At 44.1% G+C, this 17,885-nt stretch overlaps 2 protein-coding genes across 2 annotated transcripts; one reads left to right on the top strand and one right to left on the bottom strand.

The window, feature by feature from the left end:
* The first annotated feature begins 273 nt into the window (after positions 1 to 273).
* Positions 274 to 6,739, top strand: timm23a (translocase of inner mitochondrial membrane 23 homolog a (yeast)). The gene is made up of 7 exons (XM_067245459.1): positions 274 to 694; positions 965 to 1,023; positions 1,129 to 1,222; positions 1,339 to 1,423; positions 1,628 to 1,686; positions 1,814 to 1,924; positions 6,017 to 6,739. The coding sequence occupies exons 1-7, from the start codon at positions 589 to 591 to the stop codon at positions 6,133 to 6,135; spliced, it is 633 nt and encodes a 210-aa protein (XP_067101560.1). The 5' UTR covers positions 274 to 588; the 3' UTR covers positions 6,136 to 6,739.
* Positions 6,740 to 6,834: 95 nt separating this feature from the next.
* Positions 6,835 to 9,474, bottom strand: zgc:112285 (uncharacterized protein LOC561476 homolog). The gene is made up of 6 exons (XM_067245457.1): positions 9,336 to 9,474; positions 8,961 to 9,070; positions 8,750 to 8,844; positions 8,356 to 8,636; positions 7,586 to 7,749; positions 6,835 to 7,341 (listed from the first exon to the last, which is right to left on the bottom strand). Exons 1-6 carry the CDS (start codon positions 9,472 to 9,474, stop codon positions 7,162 to 7,164), a joined length of 969 nt encoding a protein of 322 aa, XP_067101558.1. The 3' UTR covers positions 6,835 to 7,161.
* Between the last annotated feature and the right edge of the window lie 8,411 nt (positions 9,475 to 17,885).

Raw genomic sequence — 17,885 nt, 5'->3', positions numbered from 1 at the left:
AAAAATGTTTGAACTATTTGGCTTGGTCTAGTTATATAACTCTATGGGTGATGCTAACTTTCCGGTTAGCCTACAAAAATACGTTATAACTAAGACATTAGGTGTGTTCGACTTTATGCAGGCTGCAGCCGGCTGCCTTAAAGTTGAGAATGCCATTGGCTGCTTCAGTCAGCCAGGCTGCAGGCGGCTGCAGGCGACGCCGGCGCTGCATGAAGTCGAACGCACCTACTATTAGAGTAACCTACCGTATTCGTGCTCAACTGTCGCTAACTCGCTTTACTGTAAAGCATGTTGGAGGTCAAGAGGAAGACAGCGAAATGAAAAAGCAATAACCAGTTCAGTATGAAAATATGAGTTCTTTATTTTCGGATGCGATTTAGATTCAAGGTAAATTGATACACTGTGTTTTATACCGCTTAGTCATACCTACCTATTTTTATTCATGCGTTTAATCAGTGGGAGTCTGAATCACGTTCTCGGGATAGCAATCCTAAGAGGCCGGATAGTTAGGCTAGCTGTTCTATCTAGCTAGCTGTCTGCCACATCTTCCCTCAACGATTCTTAAAAAATATTAAAGTCGCTCCAGACATGGATAACAACGCTCCGGGATCGGGTGGTTTCAAAGGCGGACTCGGAAATCTCTTTGGAGGGAGTGCTCCTGAATATTCCAACACCGAGCTAGCTGGTGTGCCATGTAAGTTACATTAACTAGTCGTTCATTGTATTGCTCTAGGACTGAGAGGACAAACCCATTTGAGCGATTAGTCTATCTTGCGACAGCAGATTACATTGAGTTGTCTCAGACAAACTACTTAGCCTGATTAGCTTCTTCAAAGTCGTCGTTAGTTTGCTAACAAGTTAGGTATCAAACCTTTTACTTAAGTAGGCCTGTTAGGGCAACAGTTTTCAATAGCTTGATATTTCCCACTGCCACTGTACTAATGCTGCTGTTGGTACTTCCAAGTGACAGGAATGAGCCCTCTCTCTCCTTACCTTAATGTCGACCCACGCTACCTGGTTCAGGTTTGTATTGCACTGCTGAGAAGCCAAACTAACGTTAACAAATACTATACTGAAGAGCGTATGTCCGTCAGTGTTATAAACTACTCTTACATTGTGGTTCCACAGGATACAGATGAGTTCATCCTGCCAACAGGAGCCAGTAAGACCAGAGGAAGATTTGAACTGGCCTTCTTTACCATTGGCGGCTGCTGCATCACAGGTGAGGCCTCCTTCCTGACCCATCCACGCACACACTGTCAGTATCTTTTCAGTGAGCCTCTAGTTTTATCTTGTCTAATTTGTCTTCTCCCTCCTCATCCCTCGCTTACTCTGCAGGTGCTGCGTTCGGCACGGTGAACGGTCTCAGACTGGGCCTGAAGGACACACGGGACATGGGCTGGTCCAAACCTCGTAATGTCCAGTAAGAAACCTCTCAATACCTTCCACTAGTGAAATTAGGATTACAACGGGCATGATCAGTTTTAGTCATGGTATGATGCACGCTGTATTCACTGGTCTAGGCTCATCATTCTTAACAACTGGATCCTGGTTTGACGTTGTTAAGAATGATGAGCCTAGACCAGTGAGAGGTCTCACCTGGTTTGACATGACATTTCTTCCTCAGGATTTTGAACATGGTGACTCGTCAGGGTGCGTCATGGGCCAACACACTGGGCTCAGTGGGTAAGCTCTCACCTGCTTCTCCCAGAACACCACCACACTAACTGAACATGTTCTTCTGCCGTGTTTAACAGATGTGCCTTCCTTGGTGTGCTGTTTGTTGAGCTGGGTGTGTTCTGCCCTCCTGCAGCATTGCTGTACAGTGTATTTGGTGTGGCCATTGAGAAGGCCAGAGGAGCCGAGGACGATGTCAACACAGTGGCTGCTGGAACACTCACAGGGATGCTCTTCAAAGCCACAGGTGTGTGCTTCAACATACTTAGTTTAGCTTTTATTTTAACAAATGATTAATACTCAGACCACTGTTTGTTTCTCAGGCTAAGTCTGTAATTAGCCTACAAAATAACTAAAATCAATGCACAGTGTGCTATTTAAAAGATTGAAGATTAAAAGGTATTGAGATCCTTGATGATCCTCCTTAATGCTAATCTGTGAGAAGGCTCCATTCCATCCATGGAGGATGACAATGAATGGCTGTCCTACCTGTCTCTCATACTATGAGAATCTTGAATGAATATGTTGAGAAATATCAGTGGTGTTTCAAGGTGTGTGTGTATGTATGTTTGTTATATCTACACTGCAACTACAACTACATGTTTGTACTTACTGATGTTGTCACGGTACCAACATTTCAGTAGTCGGTACCAATACCAGTGAAATTTCACTGTACTCGATACCATTTTCGATACCAAAGCAAAAAACACAAATTGGTTACTGAACAACTCTCATTTGTTGACAGTAACAGTCACCTACAATATCTAAGGCTGTAGCCTACTAATGACAACAACAGAATACATATCACAATGCATGTACGCCTAAAGGCAAAAAATTTGTGTGTGTGGGGGGGGGGGGGTGTAGGCTGCCCTTCTTCTGTATGCCATGCAGGCTTAGAATTGCGAAACATTATTGGATAATTCTTATAATTGACATTTCTCTGGGCCAATCGGAATCTTAGCACTTTTTCTCTTGACAAATCGGAATCTTAGCACTTGCGTCAGAATCTTTAAGCACACAGCGTCAACTGTTACTTGCACTGGCCAGCTTGCCTACCGAAGTTGAGTAAGAAAATGTCGTTAGCTATGCTAGCTAACGTTAGTTTGCTAGCTGTATATAACATTTCACTGGGTCTTGCAGGCAGCTGTGTGTTTAGCAAGTCGCAGTATTTCCAAGCCCTGATAGTTTAACTGAGATTACGCAGTAGATACGACGTGCATATATGTGCTAGGCTGTATTGAACTAGCACTATATGGGATAGACTGTTGCACAGTACTACTAGTACTAGTAGATAGTAGTAGCTTAAGTACTATCTATCGTTCCGTGGTGTACTGGCAGCATCATACATTTAAGCAATTCAAGACTTGCATGTGCAGTAAGTAATGTCACATTAAATAATGTAGCTATTTAAACTCAAGCTTGTGTGGTGCGTCGCTGTCTTCAATGCCACAGGCTAAACTAGGTTATGTCAAAAGAAAAGTTTTTCATTTCCGGCACATTCAGTGAAGTTTGGCTAGCAACATAAGCTAGGCTAGCTGGCTCGTAGCTTCTTCATGCATCTTCTCCATGCAGGGCTCTAGACTGAGACCAAATGGTCGGTTTTTTTTTTTACTGACAATGATCGCTTCCAGCAAACTTCTTTTGAATTTGCCATTTCCCCCTAAATAAATATCAAGCTTATTTACGTGTTTGGGGGCATATTTTCAGTTAGCAGATGGTACTGTTTGAATCGCGATTCCATCTGAAAAATACTGCTGGTGACAACGTTGTTAGAATAGCTAGTTTCAAACAGAGTTAATATAACTAGAGGAAGCAACTTTTGTCTTCCAAGATGGCGTCCCCATTCATTTCTATGAAAAGTGCTCAGTGGCGCAGTGAGGCAAGCGAGAGCATGAAACTGGACCGCGCCATCTTTCCACTTCCGACTCTTCTGGTCTAGCTTTAATCAGTGGCTCTTTTTTTCCCTAGCTCCGAGACTTCGTGCACGCTTGCAACTAGCTGTACAAGTCATACTTTGCGACAGCCAGTGGCGAGCATAGATTTATATGGTTGCGAGCGTGTGAACTAAGGCATTGCAGTGGCAGAATGGGGTACAAGTCCGATAAGAATCAGAGACATGATGCAAACTTTATGTAAATGTATGCTGTCATTGTATAGTATTCCTTTCACTTGGTTGTTATAAATAGGCTATAGGGCTAAATATAGGGCTATTCTAGATGGAACTCATCACATAAGTTGCTTTTTTTCTTGTGATTTGAGAATGATTTCCAACGCATTGTATCGGATTAAATAAACTGTGAACATGAACACCTAGCTCCGTCGTTGTTCTCGCCAGGCAAAGAAAGCTCAATAGTTATTTTGGTAACAGAAATCTTCCATAATGCAGATTTACCATAGCTTACTGTCAACTGTATTTTCAAACGAAATGCCACGAAATTCACACTGCCTTCAATTTACATATCAGTGTAGAAATGTGGCCTGTGTTTTATATGTTCTACAAAACCAAACGCCTATTAATGGATATAACGTGATCTAACAAGACTTGGAATTAATGTAATAAATAAAAGCTTGAGAAGTGTGTCTAAAATATACTGATTTTAACATTTGCCTTTGAAAGGGGCATATTAACAGAACGAGGCCTATATACAAGACGTTTCCATCAGATATAAGTGCGGGTGAAACAGTCACTGAGGAAAAGCAGTCTGGCTTGATGACACGATAAAAAAAAAGAATAATGGGTGTGTTTAACAAAATCTTCTGAAGGCAAGACTAATCATATTTATATAATTTATTATTGTGGTTATCAGTTAAAGTATTAATCTTCGTCTTTGCTCCAGATAGACATGTCAACAATCTATGCGCACGCTTAACATAATGTAATATTTGCCATCATGTCATGAACGTAAACACGTTCTTGACAGAAAAATCTGTTTTCAAATAACGGGAATAAACTCTATTAACAACATTTCATGGATGTGTGACAACCATTTGCTAAACTTGCTACAACAGGGCAGGCAACTCAAGCCATTTCTCCCTGTGCTCATTCAATATGGCTCATTCAGCTCCAGGTAAATCGGCTATCGGCCAATGTGAACTTTTGTGCTCGTGCCCTGTTAGTATCCGCGAGCACATTTGCAGGCAACTTTTATTGATGTAAGCAAATAAATGGGGTGCTAGTTTACCCATTTCGGATTGGTTTCAAATTAAGCAAAAATCAGGAAAAATTATTTTATGAAAAAGCTAGTAGTATGAGCCAGGTTCGAGAATCGAACAAAAATTATTGGGGGAGATAGTTTTGTAAATAATGACTGGAGTTAATAGAATAAAAACGACCGGAAGAGCCGGAAGTCTAACAAGAAATGCAATACCACCTACATCCACCGGGGCCGGGTGGGGGCTTGGTTTCAAAGGGGGTTCGGCTTGTTTCATAACAAACGGACCCATCTGCAACCGACGCACGCCCTACAATTTCCCCCAGAAATTGTACCATCTCTAGTTCCTCTTTCAAGTAATAAGCCCATGTGTTCAAGTGTTGAGCATTAAATTAGCTGCATGGTCTGTAGAGATCTTGGGACGAAGCTGCAATAGCGTACATAACAGAAAGTGTTTCATTCTGGAGAAATTGTGTAAATGTTTTATGTAGTTAGATGGTCCGAGGAGAATGATTGGAGTTTGTGAAGCGCCCTGGTGAGTTGCAGTCATTCGCCATAGTTCTAGTACTAATCTGAGGCTAGTCTCCATAGATATCTATATTATGTCTATGGATATCTATGCCTAGTCTCCTCCACGTCTCCCCAACGTGACGTCATCACCAAATTGCGCTTATATATGCTAATGCTAACACCAAAAACGACAAAAACTGGTCTTTAACACCATTTAGAGACACAATTTGGAGATTTGTATATCAAGATATGATATACATATCTTGACTGCTTCATGTACCCATTTATCATCAGTGATGTTTAACCTGCAATATGACCTTTAAGTCACGCTCAGAAATGTTTCATTTGCATATTAAAATCACAACAACAAAAAAATCGAGAACGCCCCCCCCCCCCCCCCCCCCCCCCCCCCCCCCGACTTTTCGCCTTCCCTAGTGACAAACAATCTAATTTAGCGACTTTTCAGAGAGCCACTGGTGAGATTAGTTTGGAAACACTGTGTCAGCATTAAACTCTGCATGGGTACTGGGTAGAACCGTTGTACCGACTTGGTACCGGAGTAACGATTTTTGTGACAACATTAGTACTGACTACAATGAAAAGTACAAAATACACACTTGTAAATACGCAGGTAAACTCACAACTCTTTCATCCCCTGTGTGTTTGGTGGTGAACAGGAGGCCTGAAGGGTGTGGCTCGCGGCGGTCTCGCAGGCTTGGCCATGTCTAGTGCCTACGCTCTCTATAACAACTGGGATCACCTCACCGGCTCATCCTCCTCTTCAAGTCTGTACTGAACTCACCACCAGGTGTCCTCAGTCACCTTTTCAGCTTTCCCAGAATCACTGTCCACTTCTTCTGAGAGGAGCATTTTGTGATGCTGTTGGAAGCAAGTTGTTGAACCATGGACTGAATAACGACTTGAATTCCACTTCCACGCCCTCCTAAAGTATATGCTCTTTCCCCACAAGTTTCTGACAAGTTCCCACCCACCGGAGGAGTCCCCCTGTCACACACAGACAAAAATGAAAATTGTTTTCCCAGCAATTATTTGTGAAGTTATTTGGTAGAGTTATGAAACTCCTCATTCTTTACTAATATTAAGCCCAAGTTGTTGTTCCAACTCAGCTGATGTACATTTAAAATTGGGCAAGGTTACATGTCTGATTGCCTACAGTTGGAGTACATTATATTATTGATATCATGATACAATATATTAAAATATATGTTTTTAATGTTGGCTCTTCAAAGAAAGCCTAGTAGTGTCATCATAACTTACTGAAAGCATTTCACCCCAGCACAGTCTTAAAAATAATACTGTTGTAATGAATATGTGGGTACTAGTTTAGTGGCAGTTAGACATGGAAGCCTGGAGTGAGTAAACATGACCTCTCAAAGGTATGGTGTGTGTATGTGTGTGTTCTCTTTGTCCATGTCTCATTTACCACACTACCAGACTGTCAAGAAGAACAGATACCACCAGTGTTTTGCTTTTATAAACTTTAATTGGTAAATAAACTAGGTATTGTGTTAAATAACGAAGTTAGATCAGAGGCTTGTAGAAGCCACTGCTGTGGTGTATATCTCCTTTAATCATATTAGAGCTTCAACCTGGGAAATAGGCCAGCTAGACAGTTTTCTGTATGAGTGTCATAGATGCTGATATCCTAACCCTAGACAAAGAACACAGGTGTGTTTATCTCGCAAATCTTACAAGTTCTTAAAATACGGGGACTAGGCAGGAGTATATCTCAGGGTCCCCAGACACAGGATGTTGGGTGAAGTACGGGGTGTTTGAAGAGATACGGAATATATGAAGAGGCTTAGTGAAGGAAGAAGTCTCTGATGCGTGTGGCCTCGATCCAGGGAATGTAGGCTGCTGTGCGCGTAAACACACTGGGCTTGTTTTCCACTGTGCAGCCAATTGGTCCAAAGCTCACCACCCCATGCACCTCCCAGCTGTCATGTCCCACCTGGCACAGCAGAGGACCACCGGAGTCCCCCTGAAGGAGAGGTGGAGGAGGTGGTCAAACATATTGAACATTGGTAAATCAAGTCGAGACATGTATGACCAAATAATTGTTATGACTTGTCTCCTATCTCCAGTCCTTAAAATGACATGCATCCATCCATTTTGTGTACTTTAAGGTGTATTGTATTTTTATTTCTATTGGGTCAGTAAATAACAGGTATTCTGATGCCCATGTCGGTCAGGCAGGGAGGGAAAGCCTTTGGAGATAATCTTACCTGACAAGCTGCAGGTGGACCTTCGGTGTCTCTGAAGCCAGCACAGATCATGGAGTCTCTGACACGCTCACCCCAGAACTTCTTCTGCCGGCAGGTTTTAAAGTCAATGATGGGCAGACGAGCCTGGTTCAGAGCCTCAGCCAGAGACACGTTCTCCTTCCCACCTTAGATCCAGGGGACAGAACGTCAGATCCTCTCATCCCCTGCCCCTTCTCAACCTTCCACTCATTCCTTTTAACCTCAGCCTTGTTCTCCCACCCCCCTTCCCAACATCCCTTTCTCTTCAACCTTCCTGTCTCCTCAACCTTCCTCCTCAACATTCCTGTGTCCTCAACCTTCCCCCTCAACCTCCCTGTGTCCTCAACTTCCCTCCTCAACCTTCCCTGTCTCCTCAACCTTCCTCCTCAATCTTCCTCCCTCCTCAACTTCCCTCCTCAACCTTCCTGTGTCCTCAACCTCCCTGTGTCCTCAACCTCCCTCCTTAACCTCCCTCCCTCCTCTAGCTCCCCCTCTCTTCTACTTCCCCCTCTCCTCAACCTTCCTCCTACCTCAACCTACTTCATCCTCTCAACCTACCTCTCTCCTCAACTTTCCTGTCTCCTCTCCCTCCCTCCTCAACCTACCTCCCTCAACCTTCCTCCTTCCTCAACCTTCCTCCCTCCAAAACCTACCTCTCTCCTCAACCTCCCTCCCTCCTCAACTTTCCTGTCTCTTCTCCCTCCCTCCTCAACCTTCCTCCTTCCTCAACCTTCCTGTCCCTCCCTCCTCACCTCGTGTGTCCCCCCAGCCAGTGACCCAGCAGTAGTGGCCTGGTTTGAGACTGGTCTGTTTGCGCGGCAGGCAGGCGTAGCGAATGAAGTTGGATGGCACGATGTCTGTGCCAGCTTTCACCAGGGCAATGTCATAGTCCAGCTCGCTGTGGGTTGGGTAACGGAAGTGCTCATGCCTGTAGATACGCTTCACTGGAAAAATCCTTTCAGGTTTCTCAGACCGCTTCAGCTGGTGCTTCCCCACAACAATCCTCCAGCTCCCAGCATCCTCTGCCTTCCCCCTGAGAGAAACAGAAAGTGGGGACTGACTTGTGGGGATTCTTTCCAGAATTTGTTTATGGTTACTTTCAAAGCATTCAGTAATGTGTGTGCATGATAGAGAGACAATTCTTACTTCTGGAAGCAGTGTGCAGCGGTAAGGATCCAATTCTTGTGGATGAGTGTTCCTCCACACACATGGATGTAGTGCTTACTGCCCCGAGGACGGACCTGACAGAGAGGGATAATACATGACATAATGTCCTCGAGTCACATAAACACACGAGTGGTACATCATTGTCAACTTCTTGGTTGAATGTCTGTGTTCTTGGTAGATAATATGTTACCTGCAAGGACACCTGCCACGGCCATGAGTGAGGTCGGGCCTCGTTACCAGAGACGATCCGTTCAGCCATGTTGGGTTTGAAGTGGGACATGCCGCAGTCCTTTGGCCAGTCTGGAAGGAGAGGAGAAGCAATCCGTGAAGCACAGGGATGCTGATCACAGACCAGGCATGAAACAGTCCCAGCCATACACGAACAGCTACTTCTTTATTTCTAACTGATCTCAGGTCAGCAACAAAAACTGAGTGATTACCTTTCAAAGACTGAGATCCAAGTAACTGAAATCCTGGACTGAAAATTATTTTGGCATTTATGTTTGTGTATTTCTGTTATGCATTTGAATATTATTAGGTGTCTGTCTGTGTGTGTGTTTCTCACCCAAGTGCAATACTTTGTGTTGGGGCTGACTTCCGGGGCTGTTGAGGGTGTGTGCAGTGGCTGGCGGGGGAGCCTGGCCCACCAGCAGCAGCAGCAGCAGCAGGAGAGGGTTCCCAGGAACAGCCTTCATCCTCCACATGATCACTACCCTGTCCCCAGGCCCCACTATTTATACTGCAGCCTCAGGACCCTCCCACACACACACAATCACACAAATACAAACATACAAACCACCTCTCTTTCACCCCTCCCCCCCACACACACATGCACGCACGAACACACAATCACACAAATACCAAAAAACAAACCATCTCTGTCTCCCATGCGCACACACACACAAATATACAAACGTATCTTCCTGACACACAAGTAGACACATACAAAGATACAGATGTAGATCAAAACACATTCCACAACGCACATACAGACTCATTCAAGACACATGCATGCACATGCATGCTTACAGACTTAAACTCCCCCAGAACACGCATACACACACAAATATACGCCCCTCCAGGGACAATAAACATGTTCACAAAGCCCCAACACTGGATTGTTCTCCTGCAGCCTGGGCTTTCCACTGCTGCTGGGATTCTGGGAGTCCCTTCAGCGATTTAAAAAAACATAAGTACACACACAGGCAGACAGAGAATACATGACCTTACTGTATACATTCACTTCAACACAAACAAACAACACCCACCTCCCCCCACCTCCTGGTTACATAGTGTCATGTCACATGACACACTGCCCTGTAGATGAACCTCTTTCTAAACTCAGTTTTAACTAATCTCATTCCCCCCATCCAACCCCAAACCAGGACACCCTGTGTCTCTGCGCCTGCTGGAACAAGGTCTTTATAGTTATACTCAAACAGCTAGAGGCATGCAAGAGCTCTGGCTTTGTTAAACAACATGGTATCACACACGCACATGCTCTGTTGGTTTCTAAAGAGTAAAATATGACAACAATAACTCCAATAGAAGCAGCCAGAGAGTGAAGCATTTTAGTACAGTGAATGACAGGGAATGTGCCGGCTCATCTGAACAGAAACCACCTGAATGGCCTTACAGAGAACCGTCCACCGCTCTCACCGTCATGGTTCACCAAGCTGTGTGTGTGTCTGTGGGTGAGCCCACTAAAATGTGTGTGAATGTGTGTTTGCATCATATTTTCAAATACACAATAAGTATATATTATAGATGAGTGAAAGATCAATAACAATATATATATATATATTTTAAACATTTTATTCAGTCATGGTCCAAATAGTAGATTATATTGTTTGACGTTTGTCCAGCATTCTTCCATTCTTTGTCAGCACACCATTCCTCTAATTTCTCCACACTTGACGTACTGTATACAATAAGTTAAACCCTGGCCATGCGTGCCCCTGTGGGCCTGTCCTGCAGAGGCTGAAGAGAGGTACTGGACAAGAACAAGTTAGTACAGATGAGTCCTGGTAAATGTCTACTCTAATTCAGTGCTTATTCCCCTCTAGTTCATCTGTCTGATATTCATCTATGCTAGGTATGTTTACATATACATTACACGTAATACATTGGATATTAGATTACATTGATCCTTTTTTGAGGCAATTGTGTATTTGTTCACAGTAAATATAATGTGTTTCCTTTTCCTTTAGCTACTGTGTCAATGATTGTTTGACAAACTGAATTATTCAGCACAACAGAAGGAAACACATACAGAATGAGAAGTTCCATGTGCCTCCTTCATTTACAATCACGGTGAGTTTAAACAGACACAGGAGCAGCGGCCGGCATCAGTCGCTGGCTTTGCTGGAGCGAACACAGCAGCCAGGCTTCCTCAGTGACCTCATCACGCTCCTGCGCCTTGTCCGGATTCTCCTTCTCTCAAGGGAGGGCGACTTGTTTGATGTTTGGGTTCCCCCCTCCTCCCTCTCCTTTGCACTGCCATCTTCCTCCTGTACCTCTCTATCTTTTCCCCCTTGTCCTCCCTCTACCTTATATTCCTTTCGCTCTACAACTGCTGGCCCTGCTTCAGTCTCTACTGCAGTAGAGAGCTCAACTGGTGCAGAGGTTTCTGGGACCGTGGGCGGTGTCTCGGTTACTGTGGCAGGACTTTTGATCTTGGTGGTTTTGGTTTTGTTCTTGGTCTTGTTCTCTCTGGCCTTGTAGGTTTTCCTCTGCAGGTGCTTCTGTATGGCTGAGGTCAACTCCTCGGGGTCCAGAGATGCTCCGTGTACATCCCACGTCATCCCGTCCTCATCCCACTGCACCTGCTTCATACTACTCCTCCTCCGTGTGTAATCCCTCCCCCCAGTCCTCCTCCCCTCCTCAGTCTGGACCTTCAGACAGGACCTTCTCCTCCCTCCAGGTGCCGGTGGGGGAGTGCTGACCTCCCACACCACCTCGTCCTCCCCCTTCCCCTCCTCTCCAGAGCTGTCCACGCAGAACATGCTGGAGGAGGGAGACACCAGGTTAGAGTGGGAACCTACTGATGACCTCAGGTTGAGTCTCGACCCTGGGGGAGAGCCCAGGATGGAGTGGGATCCCATGTAGGAGCCCAGGTGTCTCCCCAGGTTCCACATCGATCCAAAAGGAGAGCCCACCTGGACCGCCATGTCTCTCAACTCCATCTGGGACGTCATCGTCCCCTCCTCCTTACATGCACCGCTCCCCCGACCGTGGCGCAGCTGTGGGGATGTCCCCAAGCTCGCCATCTCCTGTTTCACATGGGCAGACTTGAAGAAGCCGCCATCCATTTGTGAGTCGCTGAGCGATGACGTGAATTCAGACCTTTGATATTGGGAGGGGGAGGAGGCAGACAGACAGTTTGTTGATAACCATGGAAAGTCCATATGATGCCAGGAGACTCTGTCTCTCTTCTGCAGTTTGTCAAAGGGTACATGCGTCTTGCAGTTCTGTGCTTCAACTAGACTTCCTGGAAGTCCACCTTGGGGATGTGTGTCGCTGGGACTGGTGAAAAGGGTGGGGGTTCTTTCTCCGTTGTTCGTCTCTTCCTCACTGCACTCTGCATCCAGCAGGCTCCCTCCAAATGTGCCTATCCCCACCACATTCGTCCCAGAGGAGCAAGAGGTAGATGTGGGTGAGATGGCTGTGTGTTTCTGTTGTGGTAGTAGCAGTGGGGAAGGGACATATGTGCGTGTATGTGAGGGAGATGCCACTGGGGTCTGAGGCGGTGAAATGAATGAAGGAGGAGTAGGAAGGGCAGAGGCCTGTCTAGAGAAGGGAGATCCGGGAGAGTACAGGGCTTGTTCAGTATGACTACAGGGGTTTGAAGTCCCTTCCTTCCATATAACTGTGTCTGGAGTGCTGCTTCCACTACACACACTCCCACTACACACGTTACAATTCTCACATTTTGGGTTTCCTTGTTGGGATAAGTTTGTAGGTTGAAATGTGTTTGTCTGTTGTAGTTTATGTTTGTTGTGGGGTGTCTTAATGAACGCTTGCTGCAGGGCCTGTATGTTTGGGGCTATGGCTTGACTTGTGTGGGTCTGATGGCTGGCGCTCCGTCTTAGATCCAGTCTTGCCAAGGCAGGATCTCGCAAGAAAGGCATCCCTCTTGTCATGACTATGTCCATGGAGCTCTTGGACAGAGAGATAATGGGTCCATGCTCCTCCTCCTCTTCATCCAGCTGAGCTTCATGAGAGGATCTAACATGGCCACTGCCAAAGGGAAGGTGCTCAGAGAGTGGACGCCTCGCCATGGCAACAAGAATACAATCTGTAAAAAGGAGAGAAAGGTTTCCAAATAATCAATCTTTTAACCTGCCAAAAGTTTTTACTAATTTTTCCCCAGTCCTATCATCGCTCATTCTCTTTCTCTAAGAAACGCAAACATGTATGTAAAAAAAGTGAGATAGAGATTTGCCTAATCAAATAACACAATACAGTAATACATTTTTCATAGAATTACTTTTCTGAATACCGATTAGTCTACACATCCGAATTGGGGAGCCTAGCACCACATTTTCTTTTGTTTATGTCAAAGGTGGCATAGAAACTAACTGAACGCAACTTATAAGAATATTCTTTTGGGTGTCTCTATGAACAATAAAAGAACAAAATATTATTGTTTTACATCCACAAATGTAATTATAGGCTACAAATTATCAGCCTCTTTGCTCAGTTTTTTTTTTACGAATTGAAACTTTATTTGAATACATCAATACATTTGTTCTACATCTAACATTTTATTTTAATATTTCTCATGCGTCCTATATATTTATTTTCATGTTTTTTCTTTTATTATTACGAGCCATCCATCCATCATCTTCCGCTTTTCCGAGGGTGGGTCGTGGTGGCAACACCTTCCAGATCCTCCAAGGAGATCCCTAGGTGTTCCCAGGTCGGAGGATATATATAATCCCTCCAACGAAGTCTGGGACTACACCGGGTTCTCCTCCCAGTTGGACGTGCCTGGAAAATCTCCATTGTAAGGCGCCCAGGAGGCATCCTAGTGAGATGGCCGAACAACTGGCTCCTCTCGACGCGCAGGAGCAGACTGTTATTAGTGTGTTTGCTGCAAGCAAAAACACTATTGTTATTCTGCATACTTATTATTGGGTGTGCTTTGCCTTCGGCAAGGGCACAACCTTTGTTCTCTCACATATATATTATTATTGGGTGTGCTTTGCCTTCGGCAAATAAATTGTAAAAAGACACACTGTGTAAAGTATTTTTTTTGGCAAGTAGCCGTGTAATAACGGGATAATGTATAGAACGCCGTTGTATAGAACGCCTTTATACCATTTTGAACATAATTTACTTAAAAATGTATCTTCATGTGTATCCCATAGGCAAAAAGTCTGGAGTGGGGAAGCGGCTCACAGATGTGTACCCGGCCGGGCTTGATTACGGTGCCACAGGCTCAACCTCGCCGTGTCTGACTGCATCAGTCAGACCAAAGGGGTGCCCTACCTGACAAAATATGCAAAGACCTTAGGAACCATCTTCTGGTTTTATCAATGGCTGTAATGTAGGTGACAGCGCTGAAGGCGTCCCTGGTCCTACTTAAGGATAAGAACTTTGTTAGGGACAGGTGGTGTGCATACATGACCTCCGACACCGGGCTGAAGGCACTCCACGAAGAAATCCCAGCCTACTTCAAGGCTGATGTCCTTCCTAAAGCTAAACGGCAATAAAACTGAGGCCCTACTCATCGGCTCCAAATCCATCATCACCAAATCCCAACACACCCCAGCTCCACCCATCATCGTTGACAGATTCCCTGTACCCTTCTCCCCCCAACTCAAGAGCCTTGGCGTCATTCTGGACAGCACCCTTTCATTGCTTTTTGCACCCCATATTCAAAACATCACCCGGACTGCATTCTTCCACCTCCGCAACATTTCCAGACTGCGCCCATCACTGACCCAGTCCAGCACCGAAATCCTGGTCCACTCATTTGTCACATCCCACATCGACTACTGCAATGCCCTCCTCACCGGACTCCCCACCAAACTCATCAACAGACTGCAAATCATTCAGAACTCAGACTCCATCATATCATTCAAGTCTCAACTCAAAACTCACCTGTTCAAACTGGCTTACTCTCTATAACTGGACCCTGTGCACTTCACTTGTTGGTGGCCAAGCCGCGAAGTGGCGCAGCCACCTCAAGTGTTTCTACCTTTTCTTATTATTGGGTGTGCTCACGCCTTCGGCGAGCACAACCATTGTTCTCTCACATATATATTATTATTGGGTGTGCTCAAGCCTTCGGCGAGAGCACAACCTTTGTTCTCTCACATATATATTATTATTTCTTTTTTTATTTCTTTTTGCCCCCCTAAAACTCAGTCAATATTTGGCCTACATAGACAACGTAGGTGTCAAAAGTTTCGTCTTGGTAGCGATTGAGTTGCTTCTATTGGAATTTACGTTCCGTTGCATGGTTTAGGCTTAAGTTAAGTTTTTGTGGCGAAAAGTGAAGCTAACGGTGGCTAATGTGCTAGCCACAGTCACTGACGTTACTAACGTCACTACGTCACTAACGTCACGAAAACACGCGTGACTACCTTTGGCAGAACATTCGTTTTGCATCTGTTAACTTGGGGGATAGCTAGGCTAACTATAGCTTTACTGCAAGGCAGCTGCAGAAACGCCACAAGCAAAGAGGCTAGGGTGATAACTATTTACTCATTTTACTTTGTGATATGACACACAATTGTGATGTGTAATGTACAGTATAAGCTGATATTATTAAGGAAGTACATCTACTTTCGGAAACAGTAGTCTACTATTTCACTGAAGTATTAGCATCATGACATTAGCCTGTGTTGCCCGGGCAACACATACTACAGTAGTCTATGATGTAGCGTTATCTGTTTTCAATCGTTAAAATAAACACTCCTCACATATACATTTTCGTTGTAGGATTTATTCTGACATTAGTAAACGATTTGTTGGTGAAATTACCATTACCTGTCGTTTCAAACCAGTGTAGCTCACTGCAACGCTGTAGCTTACGCGAGACACACTACAAAAACATCTAGCTACAGTCAAACGGCGACAGAAAATGTTCGGCACTCCCCTTACTTAAATCAAAAGTCTATCTAACTACTAACCTGAACTTCATTGCCACAGCCTAAACGTTGCCAATCTGTTCATGAAAATAATTAATTTCAGCCTAAACCGTACAACGGAACGTTACATCCAATTCAACCAACGCAATCGCTACCAAGACGAACACAGCAGTAGTCTACTAGTACTGTACCGTAGTAGTACAATTTACCAGGGCAGCTTCTCCACACAGGGCTATATCGCATTTTGCGTTGTTACTGACAATGATCGCTACCAGTGAGCTTTTTATGAATGAGCGATTTTCCACTAAATAAATGTCAAGCTTATTTACGTTTTGGGGGGCATATTTTCAGTTAGCAGATGGGACTGTCTGAATCGCGATTCCATCTTCTACTGCCGGGTAACGTCGTAGAATAATCTTCAAAGGGGGTTCTTTATTAATGAATGAATGCAATGAGTAGGCTACATGCCTGAAAATATCACGAGAAGGGAAAAACTTAAAATGACGTTTAAGTCATAGAGATTAGGTCCATTTTTACACCGGTCTGCCAAATTTATTCGTTTTGATTCAACGATGAGGCTGCCTCTTGCAGGGGAAATGAGAAGACATCTATTTCATTCTACACTTCACTCGTATTTTCAGTTGTAAATGAGCAGCAAAAAAAAATTCCTTTAAAATCTATTTAATCTTTATAAATAATAAGTATGCATTTTCATATAAAATATACAGAAATCAGTTGTAAAAATTTCATTAAAAAACGGACCCCTGTGCAACCGACGCAAGCAAGCACACCCTACAATTTCCCCAGAAATTGTACCCTCTCTAGTTGGGTGTGCTCAAGCCTTCGGCGAGAGCACAACCTTTGTTCTCTCACATATATATTATTATTATTTTTATTTTTATTTATTTTTGCCCCCCTAAAACTCAGTCAATATTTGGCCTACATATACAACGTAGGTGTCAAAAGGTTCGTCTTGGTAGCGATTGAGTTGCTTCTATTGGAATTTACGTTCCGTTGCATGGTTTGGGCTTCAGTTAAGGTTTTGTGGCGAAAAGTGAAGCTAACGGTGGCTAATTTGGTAGCCACAGTCACTGACGTTACTAACGTCACTACGTCACTAACGTCACGAAAACACGCGTGACTACCTTTGGCAGAACATTCGTTTCGCATCTGTTAACTTGGGGGATAGCTAGGCTAACTATAGCTTTACTGCAAGGCAGCTGCAGAAACGCCACAAGCAAAGAGGCCAGGGTGATAAATATTTACTCATTTTACTTTGTGATATGACACACAATTGTGATGTGTAATGTACAATATAAGCTGATATTATTAAGGAAGTACATCTACTTTCGGAAACAGTAGTCTACTATTTCACTGACATATTAGCATCATGACATTAGCCTGTGTTGCCCGGGCAACACATACTACAGTGGTCTATGATGTATCTGTTTTCAATCGTTAAAATAAACATTCCTCACATATACATTTTCGTTGTAGGATTTATTCTGACATTAGTAAACGATTTGTTGGTGAAATTACCATTACCTGTGGTTTCAAACCAGTGTAGCTCACTGCAACGCTGTAGCCTACTGTACCCGAGACACTAGTGTGAGTAGCTAACAAAAACTCCTCAGCTGTTTAAGTCAAACGGCAACAGAACATGTTCGGCACTCCCCTTACTCAAAAGTCTTTCAGTAGGGAAACTATCTGACTACTAACCTGAACTTCATTGCCACAGCCTAAACTTTGTCAATCTGTTCATGAAAATAATTAATTTCAGCCTAAACCGTACAACGGAACGTTTAATCGAGTTCAACCAACGCAATCGCTATCAAGACGAACACAGCAGTACAGTAGTCTAGTACTGTACTGTAGTAGTAGAATTTACCGGGGCGGCTTCTCCACACAGGGCTATATCGCATTTTGAGTTGTTACTGACAATGATCGCTACCAGTGAGCTTTTTATGAATGAGCGATTTTCCACTAAATAAATGTCAAGCTTATTTACGTTTTTG

The sequence above is a fragment of the Osmerus mordax genome, chromosome 10 (genome assembly GCF_038355195.1).
Source record: "Osmerus mordax isolate fOsmMor3 chromosome 10, fOsmMor3.pri, whole genome shotgun sequence".
NCBI lineage: Eukaryota > Metazoa > Chordata > Actinopteri > Osmeriformes > Osmeridae > Osmerus > Osmerus mordax.
Note: the sequence above shows the minus strand (reverse complement) of the source record. Positions and strands in the feature narration are given on the sequence as shown.